At 38.3% G+C, this 21265-nt stretch overlaps 1 protein-coding gene across 1 annotated transcript in view; it reads right to left on the minus strand.

Moving 5' to 3' along the window:
* LOC135467842 (inactive phospholipase C-like protein 2) overlaps positions 1-21265 on the minus strand; it is an 87596-nt gene that overhangs the window by 14127 nt on the left and 52204 nt on the right. Inside the window, exons 10-14 of the mRNA XM_064745732.1 lie at positions 17254-17339; positions 14820-14940; positions 8895-9063; positions 3235-3330; positions 2250-2352 (exon numbers count right to left, since the gene is read on the minus strand). Coding sequence (XP_064601802.1) covers positions 2250-2352; positions 3235-3330; positions 8895-9063; positions 14820-14940; positions 17254-17339 — 575 coding nt within the window. The remainder of the gene's footprint in view (positions 1-2249; positions 2353-3234; positions 3331-8894; positions 9064-14819; positions 14941-17253; positions 17340-21265) is intronic.

Genomic DNA, 21265 nt, shown 5'->3' on the forward strand with positions numbered 1-21265 from the left:
CAGTCCATTTTATAATTTTCATTTGTTATATTCTTAGGTGTGGCATTAAACACTATTAATCAAATAAAATGAGATCAACCCTCATCCAAGTAGTATCACAAATACGTTTAGATCCGTATCCAGTTACTTTTGAATATAAAAGATTTACACTTTGGTAAACTGTGTCAATGCTTTTCCCGTGCACTTGAGATGAAGACATAAACACAACAGCCTAATGGTAAGTGTCAATACAGACTATGGATAAAGTTCTGCATATTCCTATGAACATTGCTCTTATCCATAAATGAGATGTACAGATCAGCTGGTTCATTCGGTGCAAGCTCAAGTAAGTGGTCCTGATATTGAGACGGCACCAGAAATAGGGATGGTAATTTGGAAGGATTTATCAGTAAGATTTCCCGGTCTCTGGAGGAGATTGGACCGAGGGCGATTATAAGGATGGCAGGTAGCGGAGATATGCTACTCCAGCCTGATCACAAGCTGCCAACAGGCAGATCAGGCTTCATATCAAATGGGGCACATGTAGACTTCAAATATCATGATTTTTTGCTCAGACAGAGGTACATATATGAAACTTAAATAACTGCATAATTTCTGTGTAGGATATCATCCCACTCCGTATCAATCATCCTCATTTCACTGCTTTTGTCAGCAAACCCGTCATCTATACACTAAGTTTCCAGAAATGGAGCTTTAGAAACCACACATATCAAGGAAAGGCATATTATGTATGTATGAATGTATGTATGTATGAATGTATGTATGTAATAATGTATGTATGCATTTTTTACATAATAATTTTTTGACAAGGAGTCATTAGGGCTGTGTGTGTATATACGCTGTACCTTCTTCAGAGTGGGTGAGCCCATGGGCTGTCGCCATGAAGTATCATGCCGCAGATCACATATTATACTGACACTGGGGCAACCAGTCCTGTGTCAGTCATGAGCACCAATGTAATATGTAATATTTTAAAAATCTTTGGTATGACCAGACTCAGTTTTGTTCCGAGGTCTCAGTATTTCAGTAGAAGATAAATTTAAAGGATAATACATACACAAGTACTCAAAGAAATACTACTACATTTACATTATGCCTCTTGATGTAAATCTGGTGAAAGTTTTAGTCCAGGAACTGCCATATCCCATAGCCTGGAATATATATGCACCTTGTTCAGGGCAGCCATCTTGGAATAATCAGTGGCAAATATATCCATATCCTGTGATTGGTCAATATTTGCACACTGAATGGCAAGTCATTATAAGGTGAGACAAAGGTTTACATGTATATTTATTTAAACATTTTTTTTTTGCATAAAAATATTTATAATTTTGAACTCATCATTTTGTCTGAAGTAAAATGTAAATCTAATCTCTTGCATTAACACTTTAAAAAAGTGACTGAGGTACATGATCACTGAATTATTATCAAAAACTCTCAAAGTCTCTAAAGTGTACTGGGGTACATCATTTACTTTTTTTAACTTTCAAAGTTTCTAAGGTGTACCTGAAGTACATTTTCTAAGTGTTGATTTTTTTCAAACTTGCTGAGATGTATTTGAGGTACATTATCTTATGTTCAAAAACTGCTCAAAAACTCAGTTTCTAAGGTGTATCTGAGGTACATCGTTCATTTTTTTTAACTTTTAAAGTTTCTGAGGTAATATTACACAGCTGTGAAATGCGATTTAAAAATCTCAAGTTAACATTAGGTAAAGGTATCAATGATCAACATTCACAATGGCTCTCCAGCACACATATGCTGACGCTAAAGACAGGCATCTCCAAAGGGCCACTAAAAAGTTTTTTGTCAAGTTTGATAAACTTCTTATCAGAAAATAGTAAGGGCTGGCATCAAATGTATTATATTTACATGCTTCTGAAAATGCCTTTTTACACACCAAACTTTAGGTACAATACAGTATTGGGCTAATGTAGCCCTGTTTAGGTAAGACATACCTTAGCAGTTCACTTTTCATTTCATTTAATATTCAGAAAAGTGTAGTAAATAACAGGAAAATAAACAATGAATGACACAAAGTGCTACTTTTGTGCGGAAACAGAAACCAATGAAAATCAAAAACGCTGAATATGTATGAACTAAATCATGACTGTGGTTTGTGGGTGGACAGAAATGATAAACTAGCAAACAGACCACATGAAGAAATGCGGCAGAGAGAGAATCGGTTTAGGAAAAGCGTAATTATGGCCAGTATCATACATATCGTATTACATTTATTGTGTACTTACGCTGATGCTGGGAAATTTGGAAATCTTCAAACCGCTTTGAGACAAAAATATTCACCAGATCCGACAACTCTCTGACGAGTTTGTGTTTGCGACCAGAAGTATCCTGAAATGCATGGCAAAAGTTTTTCACAGAGAAAAATATGACAAATACAGAGAGACTACAATAACAAAGTTACAAACAGTCTTAGCAACAACACAAGAAAACTTCACTTTAAATACCATGGTGGCCTGAATTATTTATTTATTTACATAGATTGCTGTACTAGGAGAAACTTCAAGAAAGCAGGTCAACAAAAACCAGTGAAGGCAAGGATTCATAGAATTCCAAACTGTTATTCATTCACTTTGATTGGTGTTTTACAATGTCCTCAAGAATATTTCACTCATATGACGATGCCCGTAATGACCCAGGAGTCTCTCACCAATGCGGTCGCTGTGAGTTCAAGTCCAGCCCATGCTGGCTTCCTCTCCGGCCGTACGTGGGAAGGTCTGTCAGCAGCCTGCCGATGGTCGTGGGTTTCCCCCTGGCTTTGCCCGGTTTCCACCCACCATAATGCTGGCCGCCGTTGTATAAGTGAAATATTCTTGAGTACTGCGTAAAACACCAATCAAATAAATAAATAAATAAATAAATATGACGATGCCCAGCATATTGATGGTAAGGAAACCTGGCTGGGAAAACCTACAACCATTCACAGATTGTTGGAAGCTAGACATTGCCACGTAGAATCAGAGAGGAGGCTACCATGAGCTGGATTTGAACTCTTAAACTCCCTTTCACTTGTAAGAAGGCAGTCAAGTATATGGGAGAAGAAAACTAGGGGGAAGCAAGCGCCTTCTGCCAGCAGAACCCATAAGAAGGATTTGAGACTGGGAAGTCATTGCTCAGGGACAGTTCTGCTATGGCAAGGAAACCCCGTTGGCTGGTTAAGCCTGTAGATAAATGTATAAGGAAACAAATCATCATGTCAATATTGCTACCCACCCGTTTGTTATTCTTCTTCCTCTCTGTCTCAGCCCCCTCATCCTCTTCTGTCACGTATCCTTCCTCCAGATTGCTGTCTAAGGGCAGTTTCTTACCCTGCGGGCAGAACAAGACAGGTAATGCAGAACCCACCCCAATTATCCCATCCTCACTCCACAATTACTCTACACAAACACATTTCATATCTGCTGATCCATCAGCCCACACATTTACAGACCAGAAATGTAATATAATCTTGTTCAAATTATTGCATAATCTATGGTTTAAGAACTACATGTAGTTATACAGTTCAAGAGTATATATTTTTTTTCTAATAATATTTTAATATGTTATATGTGCACTGCCTCATTCTTAATCATAGCTATATCTTCACCTTCTAACACAAAGAGTAGTAATATTTATAATAAGATTATGAAAGGCGAAAATGCTTGTTGCCATGACTAATAATTTGACAGAATTCCAATATACTCCCCTTATGAAAGATTTATAATGGGGGAATGAAATGGAGTTTTACTCCATTTATCAAAATGTTCGGATTTTTTCTTCACAGCATGTAAAATATATTAAATTTGGTGTTTTCATACCTCAAGATTGTCTCTGTTCTCTGGCTTTATAACTTCAGGCAGAATGACTGCACAATCAGTATTTGTTTTTTTATTGAGCTATTACTTGATGAAGAGATGATTGTCACAATAATAGTCCAATTCCCAGACTAGGAATACACTATTTACAATCCAGCATCCCATTTGGTAGTGCCACTACATCTTTCTTTGGCTTCAATGTATTTGATGATGTTGAGGTTTTGTCACAAAAAATCTGCCTTTCACAATTAGGTGGAAACCTGAAAAATTTTGTGTAGGTTGGAAGCAAGCAAAGTTGAATGCTTACTTACATGGTTTCATTCCACCTTCAGCAATGTGTAATGGTGTAATTAAAACCCTGCTTGATTCTGACAGCTAATTCTACCATTATAGATATACCATTATTATGCAAGGATGTTCTACATGTAATGCTGCAGTAACTAAGGTCCTATCTGAATTATCACCATTGTTCTCATACCATAAATGAATACTAAGTTACCAGATTCCCCACAAATGAACAATAGGCTACATAGTTTTTTGGCCCAAATTACTTTTGGCGGGAAAGTTTTACTCATTACCAATCTATGAGAATACTTCTGTGAATACTTCAACTCTCAAATGTAACTGAACCGGCCCGGATAGCACAGTTGGTAGAGCGTCCGCTTCGGGACCGGTAGATCCAGGATCAATCCTTGATCGAGTCACACCTAAGACTTTAAAAGAGGAAGTTGTAACTTCCTCGCTTGGCGTTCAGCATGAAGGGGATAGTGCAACGACTGGTTGACCCGTATCAGTATAATGGCTCGGGCGGGGCGGCTTACTTGCCTTCGGTAAGTCGTCTCAGTGAAGCAGCACTAAATAAAAGAGCGGTGGAAATCCGTCCTGCAACAAGGAGGCACGTACATGCACCCTAATGATTCCTTCGTCGTCATATGACTGAAAAATTGTTGCGTACGACGTTAAACCCCAAGCACTCACTCACTCACTCAAATGTAACTGAACGTACAAGTCACTGATATTGGCGGCCATGCTGATCCTCACTACAGAACACGGTAATCAATGGTACCTATGTTTGCACTTCCAATTTATCGGAATTACTATAAAGATTAAACCAGTCAAAAATAAACTGTATTTGTTTAAAGCCTTTCTTACATATTACTGAAATGAATTTGTAGATAGCCACAAATTGTAGTGTAATGCTGTATTGGTAATGGTAATAAACATGTTGCAGCTTGGAATAAGCCTACTATTCATGGTATTATAGACAGCGATTTTTTCTCTTACTCACTGGTTCACAAGACAAAAGCAGATTAGCTGACCAATGAAATTTATAGCCGTAATTATCAGCTAAAAAAATTTGGTGAGTGAGTGAGTGAGTGCTTAGGCTTTAACGTCATACTTAACAATATTTCAGTCATATGACGACGAAGAAATCCTTGGAGTGCATGTAACATGCCTCCTTGTTGCAGGACAGATTTCCACTGCTCTTTTATCTAGTGCTGCTTCACTGAGACGCCTTACCGAAGGCAAGTAAGCCGCACCACCCGAGCCATTATACTGAAAGCTGAATGCCAAGTGAGGAAGTTACAACTTCCTCTTTTAAGGTCTTAGGTGTGATGCGACCCAGGATTGACCCTGGATCTACCTCTCCCGAAGCGGACGCTCTACCAAGTGTGCTATCAGAGCCGGTAAACAAGTTTGGAACACCTGCTATAAATGTGAGTATGTCATATACTGGTCACCTCTTGTTCAGTCAACCATTGAGTATGAGCAAAAATGATAGGATTTATACCTTCAGAGTTTCCTAGGTATATTTGTAAAGTCTTGAAACTTTACTGAGACATTTATATGACATATTCTGTCCCAGGAGATACCTAGACAAAGAAGGTAAACAAAAACCACTGAAGGCAAGGATTCATTGAATTCCAAATTCTTCTTTATTCACTTGACTGGAGTTTTATGCTGTAATCAAGAATACCTGTATTTCAGTTATATATGACGGTGACCAGCATTATGTTTTTCAGAAAAAAGGGCAGAGTCCAGAGGAAACCCACTACATGCACCTTTAGCTCTCACTACTGAATGAAAGGCAAATAAACCTGCACATTGGAGGGGAAAATAAAAGTTTATCTCAAATTCCATGTTCCTCTAAAACGGCACCAAGAACAAATGTGTATGAATTCCTGGAAGGCAGAATTAACTAGATAAACGTCCCTTACTCCAAGGCTTTCTGTCACCAACCTGTGGTGTGTACCAGGTTTGAGTAGTCCATCTCTGATGACAACATGACCATACATATTGATTTTACTATCAGTCATGAGTTTACCTCCTATAACAGTGAAATCACAAGGGATTTCCTTCCAGATGACCAACTGATAGCGTCACGTCTTTACATCTGACAGCACAAACCATATGCTGTCTCCATAAATATATTTGTCTGATGACCATATCAACTTCTGCCCTAGTCTGTCCACATCATATCGCATGGAGTAAGCCATCAATCAGGGGAACCCTACTTCTGATATCTGATCAAAACCTTTGAGAGAAAACATCAACTCAGCCAGTGAAAGATCAATCTGTACCTGTCCCCTCAATGGTCAAGGTCTGGGTGACTTCCAGCCGCTGCGATTTGACCACTTGGACGACAATAAATGACAGTAAATGAGTTACATGTATAGCTTCGCCCTAAAAGTAGACTATTAGAAGCACACGTGTCATTTGGTGTTGAAACTCACATTTTTCCAGTACGGTATCAAACTAATTTTCAAATAAACCTCAAAAGACTTTTTTACAGATCAAAAGAACTCTCAGAATCAGGCAAAACATGCAAAGTAGTCACGGGCAAAATTTTAGCCATCTGATTTACCATATTCCCATAATCAACTTTCATATCAACTACTGCTGACTGTACACACTCATCAAACAAACTGAATCTAGTTTATGTTTGCTAGCTTTGAACATACCTTGGAGTCAATAGTGTTGTGGCCATGCAAATACAGGGACATATAGGTGTATGTTCAGATATATGTACATATTATCTCAAAGGCCACCATGAAAGTAACACATATATATCTTGGGAAACTGTTGTTTCCTTCTTTTCTCTATGAGGTATTTTACTGGTAATGCGCTGAGATGAGCAAAAAGAGACCCAGCAAGACCGTCAGCAAGTAATGGAAATTGATCTTGTACAATTCCTGAGCAAACATGGGTGAAAGCTAGAAGGACATTATCCACCTCCCCACTTTAACCATGTTGGTCCATTAACAGCAAATCTGCCCCCAGCTTAAGGTGTTTGCCTGCAGATTTATTCTCAGAGTTAGGCAGACTTGGCTTCCGTTTTTTGTGTCCCTGAGGGTAAAATGTCAATCAATGAAGGTGTATGAGGGAGGAAGACAATGTAACCCTAGCAGCCAAACCACTTGGTCTAGTCTTGAAGGTGCTGTCATCGCCAGCTGGCCATAGATAAACAGCCCTGTATGATCCACTGACCTGATGACTGACCAATACACTGCACGCCTATCACATCCCTAGTCTACTTCCTCAACATACTCTAAGTCATCACCTCCAACAACAAGATGTGCTGCCTCAAGGACTCAATAATCGTTACCTCATGGAAGCTAAGTATCATAATCCAGTCATACACAGATCAGCAAGCTACATGTCTGGAGGACCATTCATGAACATAAACATTGCTAGGTAGAATAGGATAACAGTGATAATCAAATCCCTGGAAGCCATTCTAATCTCAAAAGCCAGACTGGTCTGTCACAGAATCCCACTGGTGAATCCATACCCTTTCCCGATGATAGTATCTGCCTACAATACAGTACTGCTGAAAACTAGTTCCAAGGGTTAAAACCTAGCAATCAGAAGCTAGCATATTAGTTACTTCTTCAAAAGCATTAAATGCGTCTACAGGTTTTGTTGTCACATCTCAACTTCCGTTTTTCATAAAAGCATACTATAGTGTTATCAGAGGATAGCTTATCACAAATGTATGCCAACAGAAAATCAATCTGCTGAGAAGATATCATTATTCAGCACAATTTGAGAGCAATACACTTTTAATATTTGAGTCGCTTCAGAAGTAGTGAAAGTAGCAATACTTGATGTAAAAGAAAACTCTCTAAATTAGACTTTTTTAAAGTTTTACAGGCTTGACACATTTAATCGGGTAGCTACAATTGCTAAATAAATTCAGTCTACATTCAACTTAGTGACACGCAAGGAAATGTTTTAAAATGGTGGTATTTTTAAATGTTTCCCACAGCTGGATACATCATATACATGTATCTGGAGATTGTGACACCACCTCGAACCTGTATGAATTAATTATCTCAATAATTACTCTTTCTATAAGCTGTCGAAATACGAATGAAAAGTGACATAATTTTTGTTAGTCACTCCGTAAGAGTGAAATACCTTGACAAACAAGTATAAATTTTGATTTGTCCATAACTTCCGTGGAGGCAGGGTGCGGAAGCAGTAGAAATAAGAACTACGTCAGCAATCACCTATTAACCACAAGTGAGCCATAAATACTCTCCATACTTAAAACCCAATCTCTGTCAACAAATTTGGTAAAACCTGACCAGTATTTACATTCCCACTTCATTCAGTCACACTAACTTTACAACAACAACAAATGTTATGGCTTCATAATGACAGCATCATTTTCATTGGTCAATCTGGACTATGTTAATTTGCCATTTCTACCTGATTTGTGAGTGCTGTCACCTGAGGTAGAAGACAGGGCCTACTTTCACGAAACTTTATATTTTATTTCTTAAAACTCCTTTCACAAAAGACGTTGTCTAGATGTATGTAGTGCCATACGGTGACGTCATTTATGAGAAAAGTTACGAAAAACTAATTTATGAAGCTTTGTGAATAATCAATTTGCAGATTTCAATATTACACACGCATACATGTGCATGATTACTGCAATACATGTCAACCCTTTAGACAGAAGGGTTGACCACATTGGAAGAACATCAATTTCCAAGGTACCAAGAACCATGAAAGTAAGGAGCCGGAATTGAACCAACCAACATCGTGTTTTGTCATCAGGTTGTTTACCTTGACTAAAAGTTTGCCTTTGAGCTGTTCAGGGGAGGGCATCGTTTGTGCATTTTCATCAACCTTGTCTCTGTACAGCTTCTCCCCAAAGATGGAGGTCATGTAATGTGCCATAGCCTTCTGTTGCTTCACACTACAATGGTTCTCCAGGGACAGTATCACAGGGTATCTGTCAACAAATCAAATAAACACCATATCAACAATCTGCTTTCTGCTAGATCTAAGGAAACTTAATGTTTGCAAGTTTGCAGTCATTATTAAGATCACTAATTGAGGAAAATGCTATTTTTCCCCTGGTTGCATGACCAAGACATGTTACCTGTCCAGGTAACGTCTAAGAAGACACAATTATCTGCTTTAAAAGGGAGCTTGTCTTGAGAGCACTCTTTCAAGATCTTTTCAGTTTGAAGCCAGTTCATGATCGCTGATTAAGAAAGATGTTACCAGTTTAAGCAGTAATATATACACGTATGTAAATGCAATAATCTATTTAAAGCGATTTTATATTCAGCAAACGTTATCACCAATCTGTTTTTTTTTTAGATCGTTAGGAAATGTCTGCCAGTTTGAAGCCATATATCATGACCACTGATTGAGGAAAATGCTCTTTTTAATTTCTCTGGTTGACCAACAAGTTATCTATCCAAGTAATATATATGTCCACACAATCATCTGGTAAAAGAGGGTTTATCTTCAGAATGCTCTTTACAGATCTTCGGAAATTTAATGTCTGCCATTTGAAGCCATATAATGATGAAGGGAAGAGGAAAATGCTGATTTTCCCTGGTTACCTATCCGTGTAAAATATTACACAGATGGTAAATTAAATCTCTTTTAAGTGAGTTTTATCTTCAGAACCATCTTTCTGGATCTTCTGAAATTAAATGGCTTCCAGTTTGCAGTCATATCATGATCATTGATTATGGAAATAACTTCTTTTTTCTGCTTAACCGACACATATTACCTGTCCACATATAATATATTTACATACACATATCTGTTTAAACTGCATCGATTGTCAGAGTGCTGGTTTAATGTTATGGTTGACTTTATGGTGCTATTGTCAGTGTATGTATATTATACAGGTTGTCTATTTTTAATGTCAGGTGATCTCCCCAGCTATCGCAAAACATCACATTCAGATTTCCACATCTGGAGTCGTAACTAAATGAATAGGCTAGGCACAGGTGAACTCCTCACGAATGACGTGTTCGGAGGCTCAGCCACCTTTAACTAGAGCTTCCTGTTGACAGACAATTTCAACTTAGTTTGCTTTTAACCTATTAGGCAGGAAGGCAACAGCTTGATACACTGGATCATGCTTGCCATAAGAGATACTCCACCTAGTCAGTGCTAAAGTAATCTCAGGCATTCTCCAGGATTATACTTATTGTGAAAAGTCTGAGTTTTCAAGTGTTGAATTCATCTTGACTTTTTTGGAAGGTTACATTAAGCACAGTTCCGTAAGGAAGAGTGATGACATTTAGCAAATTGAAACACCTCAGAAAAGTGACAGCCTGCCATTTAAGGGTGCCATTACAATGTCGGTTATTGAAAAAAAAAACCCTCTTTATTTCACAGTTACTTTTGATACACTATAAAATGTTTCCAGAGAACCACTGGTAGGTGCTGAGACCAATATGTTAAAATGTGAGATTGGCAGATGAACATTTGGATTATCATTCCCTACGCAGGCCTAGAAGGAAAAAAAAAACTCATCACAGACAGGGAAATACATGCAGTACAATCTGGCCCCTGAGACAGATTGAGGTTTATACAGTCAGTTTATACATAAGGCCACCACTGTCCATATAAGATAAGATGCAAGCCTCAAAATCATATGATTTATGGCTAATATGTTTATCTTCATTAGTGAACAGACGAATCTAGTATATGTATATTGGTTACCTACATAGTCTCTATTTTAGTGAGAATCTTCACATAAAATTGATGTCAACAAACTTGGCCTCTGACACAATTTTATTTATCTTCAGGATAATTGCGTCAAGGAATCTGTTTAGGTCACTCAATATATTAACACTCAATAAACTAACTGAGTACATATGGACTGAGCAATAACTGTTGACAGTATACACAAAATTCACTCAAGTTGCTTTCACTAAGAAAAAGTTCTAAAATAGGGACTATCAGTACTGTAAATTAGACCTACTCATGTAGCTAACAAAATGCATCTCTGGTTAACTCATTTAATCACACTGCTCAGCCCATAAACATCTCATCCCCCATGTACATGTTTTATACATGTACACTTTTTCTAAACCACCCCTCATTATTTTCAGTGAAGCTAAGCACTGTGAGTAGCCTATCCATCACTAAGCCTTGTTTTGTTTTTCTCCCAGGTCTATTGATTTTTGCAGTTTATACCACTAGTGGTATACCACAAGTTTTGTGGAAGAGGTAGCTTTTTCATCAAACATTTCAAAGTGACTGAATTATGACCCCCCAAGAGGACATTTCGAATGACACAATTAATACCATTGTGTCTCTGGTCTTACAATCTGGAATAAGAGGACGATTACGAACAATCCAGAGGCTTGGTGAGTGAGAAATAATTGTGACTAACAACAGCTCAACAACCAAAAGACAGAGTTTGCACCAAGGTCAACCTAAGCCTAGCAAATCAGGGATTGCAAACACTTACACATAATACATTCTCACTATCAATCATTATCAAAATGTCATCAAATTGAGCAGCTAACCTACCAGTGATAGTCGATAGAAAATAAAACCAGGGTACTCTGCCTGTTTCATTCATCAATTTGCTTAATATATCTCTAACAAAACCTGGCGCCATTTCAAACACCTGATATGAACATTCAAATCTTTCTTACTAACTGCCACTGGGAATCATAAAAAACAAAATCCGAGCAGTTTCAAGGTTACCTGTGAATGTAACGATATAGCTTTGCACTTTTCAGACTAATTCCACTGATTAATTGAGATTAAATCGTTTCAATTAGGAGAAAATAGATTATCGAGGCAACTTAAGAATAAATTGTCTCCGTGGAAAAGGATTGCAAAGATTTACGCCCGACAGTCTTTACTGGGTGAAAAACAGGGTAATTAATTGTGTTCAATAAAAACAAGGCTCAGTCCTAGCACAGGTCATTTAATACATGGACGGCTGTGAGAATAAATGGGACTTGGCTACATGTATATTGAATTCTCCTTCTCACACTCTATGTTTATCTGTTTTGAACCATTTCTCACTTCAGTGGTCCTAAGGATGTCTCAACATGGCCATTCAGTACCTGATATACAGAGTAAAAGCTATCTTCAACTGATTGGTTCGAAGGGTAAATCAACAACTGGACAGGAACGTACAGATTGATGCATTGGTTTTTGACGATGTCTCCAGTCAGTTTGGGAGTACAAGACCCAGAGGAAATTTGCCGTAAGTCTTAACTCATGCTGGAGACTAATTTGAGACCCACCCTTTCATTATATCACGTGAACCCACCTTCACAGCACTCATATTGGAGAATGACGCAGATTTCAACCTATTGGATAGCATGCTTAAACGACAACAGGTCAAGTCTTGGTCAAATGTCACAGAATGGGGGTTAAAGACACCAAATACATGTGCATGTATAGGACTGAGTTTGTATGAAGATGTCATGAACTGAACACTTGGGAAGTATGCGGTACCAAAGCTCGTCAAATAATGAGGCCAAGTTTTCCTCAGGAAAGTAGCTCTTCAAACGTAACTACTTTCGGGTCAAAGAAGCAAAATCCATTAATAGAGGACAAACCCTCATGTGACATTGTTGACCAAATAAGTGGACAAGAATCAAGAGGGGGATCAAAGGCAAAAATCACAGCACAAAAGGGCACATGAGGCATGCACTCAAGCTTCTTGTGTTTAGCTTTTCTAGCTAGGAGAAAAACATGGCTGTTCACTGTGGCACTTTTCCTTTGCCCCGAGTGGTCCCCATACTGGAACAAGATTGCAGACAATTCAGGGAGTTATAATCAAGGCAGATTTGAGATGGATATCTCTTTGATCAAGCCATAGGACAGTCAGTCTCTGAGATTACAGCACTTCAGTAAAGCCTGTAAAGTTTGGCCATTAATCAGCAGACCTGGGAAAAACAGGCTGGCAGCCAGATAAATTAGACCAATTCTCTTCCTGTCAAACCCATCTGACCAGGGTCCAGGTTTGTAACTGGACAGTCCCCTCTGGTCACTGATCTATCATGTTTACCACAGACAGTGTATGACACTAATGCTGGTGATTGACGCACTCATGACATATAAGAGTATGTGTGTACGCTTTACCAGATGTAAGACGTGTCTTCTTTATATTATGACCAATCAAAGTTGCTATACATTTGGGATTTTTATGTAACTGCAATACCTAACAGGTTTATAATTCAATCAGTATTTAACGAAGTACTTAAGTTTTGCGTGGAACTAAGTTTTGCAGATTTCACAGTCAATAATTTACTGCAAAAAAGACTTCCAGCGAAAAATATCCAATACTGAATTGTATGCTACAGGTAGTAGTAATAATGAAGTCAAATCGTTGCCAGGGTGACGGGAGTTACGCAAACAAAGCCTGATGGGCCAGCTAAATTTTTTAACAGTAGGGAAGGGAAATTATGGTTTAAATATATATAAACTCTGGTGCTAAGGCTTGGTGGGCATAAAACAAAGTGGGAGTTCATTCGTCTTTAGTTTGATTAGTCTTCACTATGCCCATAAAGTGAAAGAAAAGTAGATACCAGCACATGCTGGCTTCTAACGAATGTCGCTCTAATACATGGTATCCCATTGGCTAGGTCTCTCCCCTGGTCCAATGAGTGAGCTTCTAACAAACTGTGAAGTGTGTACAACAACACAATGGCTGTTTGACAGCTACGGCAATGTTTGTGGTTTCTGACCTGTTACAGAGGACAATTAAAACGGAAAACAACACAAAACTTACAGTGTTGCTTGATAAAGAATGAGTGACTGGCGCAGATAATGGTGAATTCATATGTTTTGCGTTGAACTGCTCAAAAGGTGACAGGTCACTTTGCCAGGTGTTTAAAAATACTCATCAATGATTCGAAAAGAAGTGACAGAAGCGATAATCCATCCCCCTTTGTTTTAATCACTGATCCAGATCACGAGGATTAGCCACACCGCAGGAAACAAAGGAGGATTAAAGCCACTTATGATGATACCTGTTTGACGGGCTCGAACAATTTTGGCCATATTATATCTTGGAAAATTTTAAGATTTTAACATTTGCTTTTCAGTATTCTCTTAAATACCCGAAAATTAATTCCTGCAAACATATTTTTGGAGAAAATCCGTGAAAATAAATTCCAACGTATAATAAGTACTTTGCAGTAGTCAAATGAAAGACTATTACTTATAGAAAAGAATGAACTCAGATTTATCTCTACTGTATTTGTCCAGGCTCATGGTAACTTGTATTCACCATGACAACTGGACGGTCATAAACCCAAATTATACAGAAAACTTTTACATTGTTAGATATGATACATAAATAGTGTGCTCTGTTACAAGGACGGCTATTTGGATTGGATAATGCCGGTGAAAACTGCTGAACTTATTATCACAAATATAACACTGATGTGGACTGATATTTTACACGTCTTTTCTTCTCTAAATTGTTAAAAATATGAAGCAATATTAAGACAGCATATATATAAAGTTATTTTACCTTAAAAGGGTACACAAAAGTATCTCTTTGCAACTACAAGTATGTCATTTTCACAAAGGTATGAAATGTATTGTTATCATTACATGCACTATTATTTAACAGTACATTTTCACAGTACATTTGCATTGCACATTCTGTGGAATGTAACTCTATAATTGTTTCTGGTAAAAACCTTCTGATCCTGCATTTGAGTCATTTCAATTTAATGCAGTTCTAAACCTTATACTTACTCTGATGTTTCAAAAGCTTTGTCGTTTATCGCCTCAATGACGGACTTGAAGCTGATTTTAGAGGTGAGCGTATGTCCATGGTATATGACAGGATCATCATTGGGGCCATCCCAGCAATCCACTGTAACACATGCAGATCAAAAGATTAGGTAAACACATCAGCACATACGGTAAAAGGACTAAAATTTCCCATGTAAGTCACCTACGAGATGACAGAGGAAGTTGGTTTTATTTTTGTTTTATAGCCCTACATGGCAGCATGGTTACATCCAAATGTGTGCCACATGCAGTCAAGTCATTGAGAGTGAAAATTGGAAATTTCTCAAGGCCTCTGTCGCTCAGTTGGTTAGCGTGCTAGCTCAGCGTAATGACCCAGGAGCCTCTCAACCATGCGGTTGCTGTGAGTTCAAGTCCAGCTCTTGCTGGCTTCCTCTCCAGCCATACATTGGAAGGTCTTCCAGCGACCTGCGGATGGTCGTGGCTTTCCTTCGGGATCTACCCGGTTTCCTCCCACCATAATGCTGGCTGCCCTTGTATAAGTGAAATATTCTTGAGTACAGTGTAAAACACCAAGAAGGAAAGAAGGAAGGATGGAAATTTCTCAATAAGTCACACCTTTATCTTTAGCCACGAATTAAACTAAAGAAAGTATTAAACGACATTTGTTGCAAGTCTGTAAATTCCAAAACTGTACAGTCTCTAAGATGTCTGCCTCCCAGGTTGATGTATAGTCCATATTTACTGGCACTACCGTAGGTCTCAATTTAATCAGAAAACACTTTATTGTTCAGGATTCCAAACATTACACTATTCAGGGAATCTTGTTATATCTTGAAGGCCGAGCTAATTAAATGAAACAAATCAGCATATATAAATATTTTCCAGTTATAAAGATCTGACTGACAAGTGTCAGAATCTGTCATTAACTTTTCATAAAATGTCAGTGAAGTTTGCCATGTGAGACACCTGTTGTTTTATAAGAATGGAAATTGTTTTCTCATTGTAGAGGAGTTCTATTCCCCCCCCCCCCCTGTACCTCCCCCCTCCCCCCTCCCAGTCAAATGGGAACCTTCAATTAAGTTGTGACAGTTGATGATAAGCCAGCTTTTATTATGGCAAAAACACATCCTATATTTTTGTGTGAAGGAATTCTTTCGTTTATAAAATTAAGACAGGTGTATAAAGACAATCTTTGAAAATCATCCAAGAGTAACTGGAATGTTTTTTGAGCTGCCACGTCACAAAAAGTTAATTTACAAGAAAGTTGGTACTTATGTCAACGACTTTCAGGGTGATGACTTTTCTTTTAATAGCTCTTTACATGATGTGCTTTGCAGGTCAAACAGATATTTGACATCTCACTCCACATGTGTAAAGGTGGACACCAACAATCACTAGACAATTCTAATTCGCGTTTTCATATATGACAATCATAAACTCAATGTGCATTGGTACAGCCAAACTGACTGACTGATCATTGAAGTGTGTGCTTGTTCATTGGCTTTGTAAACTGTCCACATTATCACCTGATTACATCTGCTGTCAGGGGTATCAAAATACACAAGCATTTATACCCTGACTCCATCCTCTTAATCATGAAACCTTGATCCCTAAACACTGAGACGTCCTAGCACTTTGCTGGCCTACATGGAGAGTGAGAAACAATTTGTAGTGACACCTAATAATGAAAATATTTGGTTTATATGGTATATGTACATTGTACGAGTTTCACTGCGAAATGTTCCTAGTCCAACTTAAACTCAAACAGTCCCAAGCTTGTACGTTTTATTTCACTTTCCTCCATCTGCATCATTTTTCACTCTCAATACACATTTGGTCAAACTTCATCTGTTCACTACTGGCAAGAGATTAATTCAAAGAAAAAATATTCCAAAAATTGATCAATAATGTTTTAATGTAATATAGAAAATGCTAATATAATGGCTAAACATGTGTAGATGAAAACACAATAAAGAATAACAATCATCATAATTGAATACATGAATCCATAATTCACGACACTGAAACTACAATCTCAAGACATGTGAAATTATTTGTAATACTAAATCTTAAATCATTGGTGACAATTACAGCCACTACAGTGGCTTGGTAGCTCAGTTAGTTCAACAATGAGCAAGACACAACAAGCAGTGTTTAAGGATCAAGGTTTATACTTAAGGTATAAAATGACATAAATTTCTGCATATGACTAAAATGACATAAATTTCTGCATATGACTAAGTTGCATATTTGGCCTGATTCTGAAGGTTCTATTGTTCTTAGAAAAGTGTTTAGAGGTTTGCCTTAAAGGTAGGCTGACATCTTGCAAGAAACATATAAATGTATTTACCTGCAAACACTCAACTTTGGGGGCGGAAGCTTAGGTCATTAAAAATAAATCAGTTGAAAACAATAAAGTCCTGCAAGAACTTACATTCAACACATCGACAACCTTTCTCTAATGCTTGAATATAACCTTCTACACTTGAGGGTCCTTTCAACTGGTCTTCCAATAAATATCTGAAAATAACAAGAGAGAGAAAATGTATGCACAATTTTTAACTGATTCCACTCTTCATTCAAAATACTTATTCACCTGTCATGATTTTATGTAAATAAAGAATGCAGACAATAATGATACAAGGTACTGTCTGACATTCATTACACACAGTGAATTGTATTGTAAATATTGTAGGCCCTAAAACTGAAAACAAAGATGCCCTTTGTTTGAGATATTGTGTTCATAACATGGATAAATCATAGAAAGATGAATGAAAGTTACGATGATCAATGGCTGCCATTGTGAATCATTGAGTTCAATGAAAAACAATTCCCAACATCTTCTCACCGATGGCAAAGGACTTCTTAAATTTGAAGACAATCCTGTTTTTCCTTTTCATGATATTGGGATAAGAGCAGTGATAAACAGGTGAACAGAATTTAAATGAGTGTTCAGCTCGACCATTACCTCAAAAATGGTATGACACTGCCCAAGTTTGAAGCCTTTAATTCATTTGTTTTCAGTGAAACTGAATACCTGGAATGATGTCATAAATAGATAAAAGAAACGGAAACCATGGCAGCCATACTGAATCCGAGAACTCAGCAAAAGGCAATCACAAGATTAAAGGCAATGCCTTTACTTGTTGTGGAAACATTCCACAACATGGATAAATCATATGGATAAAATTTACGATAACTGAAAACAGTCATCTTAGATCACGGAGCTCAGCACAAAGGAATTGCAACCATTTTCTCACGACTGAAAGTGAACCTGTCACTGCTTTCACAGACAGGACAAACTGATGGCCAGCAGCATTTCCACATGCCCATTCCACGTTTGTGGCAAGAAATAACAAGAGTTCAGGTGAAACCCCAACAAATGCATTTGTCTGAAATGTATAAAAGAATACCAGTAGTGTTGTGGTGAGTATAACCCCTTGGGGGTGGGGGTGGGGTAATTCATCGGTGTTGATGATGGGTATGTGGTTACCATGACAACTGCGCAAGTGGACAAATGTGTCCCCCACAAATGAAAAATTTATGCGAAAAACAGTTGGAGCTTTCGCCTGTACATGAAATTATTTCTAGTTTATGTTAAGAAAATGGCTATCTGGTTACCATGACAACTGTGAAAAATGTGAGTCATGACACATCACCAATGGGTATCTATGTATCCATCAAAAATTAAAACTCTGCACGGAAAACTGTTGGCCTGAACACAAATACGAATGGACAGACTGACAAAATCGCTATAATATAATACGCTCCACCTAACAGCGGGGGCATAAAAAAGACTGAAACTATCAAGATATTTTGATATGACAATATTGCCTTTAACCAGTCGGACATCCACATGTGTACTATTACAATCACTTGATCGGTATTCCAATGGGAGTGGTATATGGCCATGGTGTCAGTCCAGACCTATCGTGTCTAGTTTAGACAATCTCCATGCAGCCCATTAGTTCTCTCATGATCATGTCTGGACCACTGCAGGAGAGAATAAACATTGACAATGGAACTGCAAATGTAGGAGGAAGAAAAATATGTACCATAATTTCCACACACCACAGACTCTCGTGTTAAAGTGGTATCACACTAAGGGGTTTTCAAAATGAAGAAAAAAAGAACTTATTGGCTTTAATTAATCATTATCTTACTTTCAATATGTACTGTTTTGATTTGCTATTTGTTTTCACTGTGTCCAATACTCTTGGGCTGGTCTCATCCACACAGATTTAGTCTGGGCTCCTGTGAGCCCAGCTCATTTGCTGTATACAGATATAACCATAGGCCCCTAGGACCAGAGATAAATACATGTTTTACCATGACTGTGGCAAGGATTAAGGAGGTAAAGCTAAACCCTGTGTGCTCAATATGTATTGGGTACAAAAAGGAGCTTATCTAGAGTGGAGAATTCTCAGATAGACAGAGAGAGAGAGTTGGTGTTTGACATAGAAATACCTCAGAGGCTGGGGGAAATGGTATATGATCTTTAAACATGCAGCACTGTGGGATTCCAGCCAAAACACCTCTAATCAGGTATCCCTTTGTAGTCACTTCACAGTCAGCCCATTGCAGTCGGCCTCAGCATACGAGGGAGACAATCATCGAGTGCTGGCATGCGGCGGGTAATTAACAGAGGCTGTACTGGAGGTTTGGCCTGCGGCTAAGACAGGCAAATGGTCAATGAGCGGAACATTGAATAACCTGATCAACCTGTAATGTAACACAGCTGTAAATCACTTCCTATTACACTTCGTGCCACTGAACTGGATACAACGACTCACTTCACCATCTGCTACCTAATCACAATATCCTAAATTCCCTATACTATAATACTTACATGTGCAGTACCTGAAAAGCTAATGTCTTTCATACAGGCAACCTGACCAATTTGTCAGCTAGTGATTTCATTGTCTATGATGCAACAGTGAGATGCTCATGGAACATAGCTAGTTCTACACAGACACTCTAACTAATAGTAAGGATTTGGTATTCTTGCCATTTTCCAGGTAGGGGTTTATGTATGATGCAACAGTTGAATGCTCATGGAATTTCACAACAGTGAGGCAAATATAAGCATGTTTGTGGTTTGTCTGTGATGCAACAGTTGAATGCTCATGGAATTTCCCAACAGTGAGGCAAATGTTAGCATGTTAGTGGGTTGTCTGTGATGCAACAGTTGAATGCTCATGGAATTTCACAACAGTGAGGCAAATATTAGCATGTTAGTGGTTTGTCTGTGATGCAACAGTTGAATGCTCATGGAATTTCACAACAGTGAGGCAAATATTAGCATGTTAGTGGTTTGTCTGTGATGCAACAGTTGAATGCTCATGGAATTTCACAACAGTGAGGCAAATATTAGCATGTTAGTGGTTTGTCTGTGATGCAACAGTTGAATGCTCATGGAATTTCACAACAGTGAGGCAAATATTAGCATGTTAGTGGTTTGTCTGTGATGCAACAGTTGAATGCTTATGGAATTCTACAACAGTGAGGCAAATATTAGCATGTTAGTGGTTTGTCTGTGATGCCACAGTTGAATGCTCATGGAATTCCACAATAGTGAGGCAAACATTAGCATGTTAGTGGTTTGTCTGTGATGCAACAGTTAAATGCTTATGGAATTTCAAAACAGTGAGGCAAATATTAGCATGTTAGTGGTTTGTCTGTGATGCAACAGTTAAATGCTCATGGAATTCCATTGCAGTGAGGCAAATTTGTCTGTGGATGATCAGGGAACAGTGAAAGCTCTTTACAGGCAACCCAACAACGAGGCACTAGCCAACTGCTGGATTGTCTGTGGTGCACCTATTTAATGATCGGAGAACAGTGAAAGTTCTCTGCATGCAACCTAACAGCTAGGCACTAGCCAACTGCTGGTTTGTCTATGGTGCACCCGTTCAATGATAGGGGTTCACTGACAGTCCTCTAATGGCAACTTAACAGTGAGACACTAGCCAACTATTGGTTTGTCTGTGGTGCACCTGTTCAATGGTAGGGGTACACTGAAAGTTCTCTAATGGCAACCTAACAGTCAGGCACTAGCCAACTACTGGTTTGTCTATGGTGCACCTGTTCAATGGTAGGGGTACACTGAAAGTTCTCTAATGGCAACCTAACAGTCAGGCACTAGCCAACTAATGGTTTGTCTTTGGTGCACCTGTTCAAGGTAGGGGTACACTGAAAGTTCTCCAACAGCAATCTAAAAGTGAGGCACTGGCCAACTACTGGTTTATCGGTGGTGCACCTGTACAATAATACGGGTACACTGAAAGTTCTCTAATGGCAACCTAACAGTGAGACACTAGCCAACTATTGGTTTATCGGTGGTGCACCTGTAAAATAATAGGGGTACACTGAAAGTTCTCTAATGGCAACCTAACAGTGAGACATTAGCCAACTACTGGTTTATCGGTGGTGCACCTGTACAATAA

This window comes from Liolophura sinensis, chromosome 6, assembly GCF_032854445.1.
Source record: "Liolophura sinensis isolate JHLJ2023 chromosome 6, CUHK_Ljap_v2, whole genome shotgun sequence".
NCBI classification, from domain to species: Eukaryota; Metazoa; Mollusca; class Polyplacophora; order Chitonida; family Chitonidae; genus Liolophura; species Liolophura sinensis.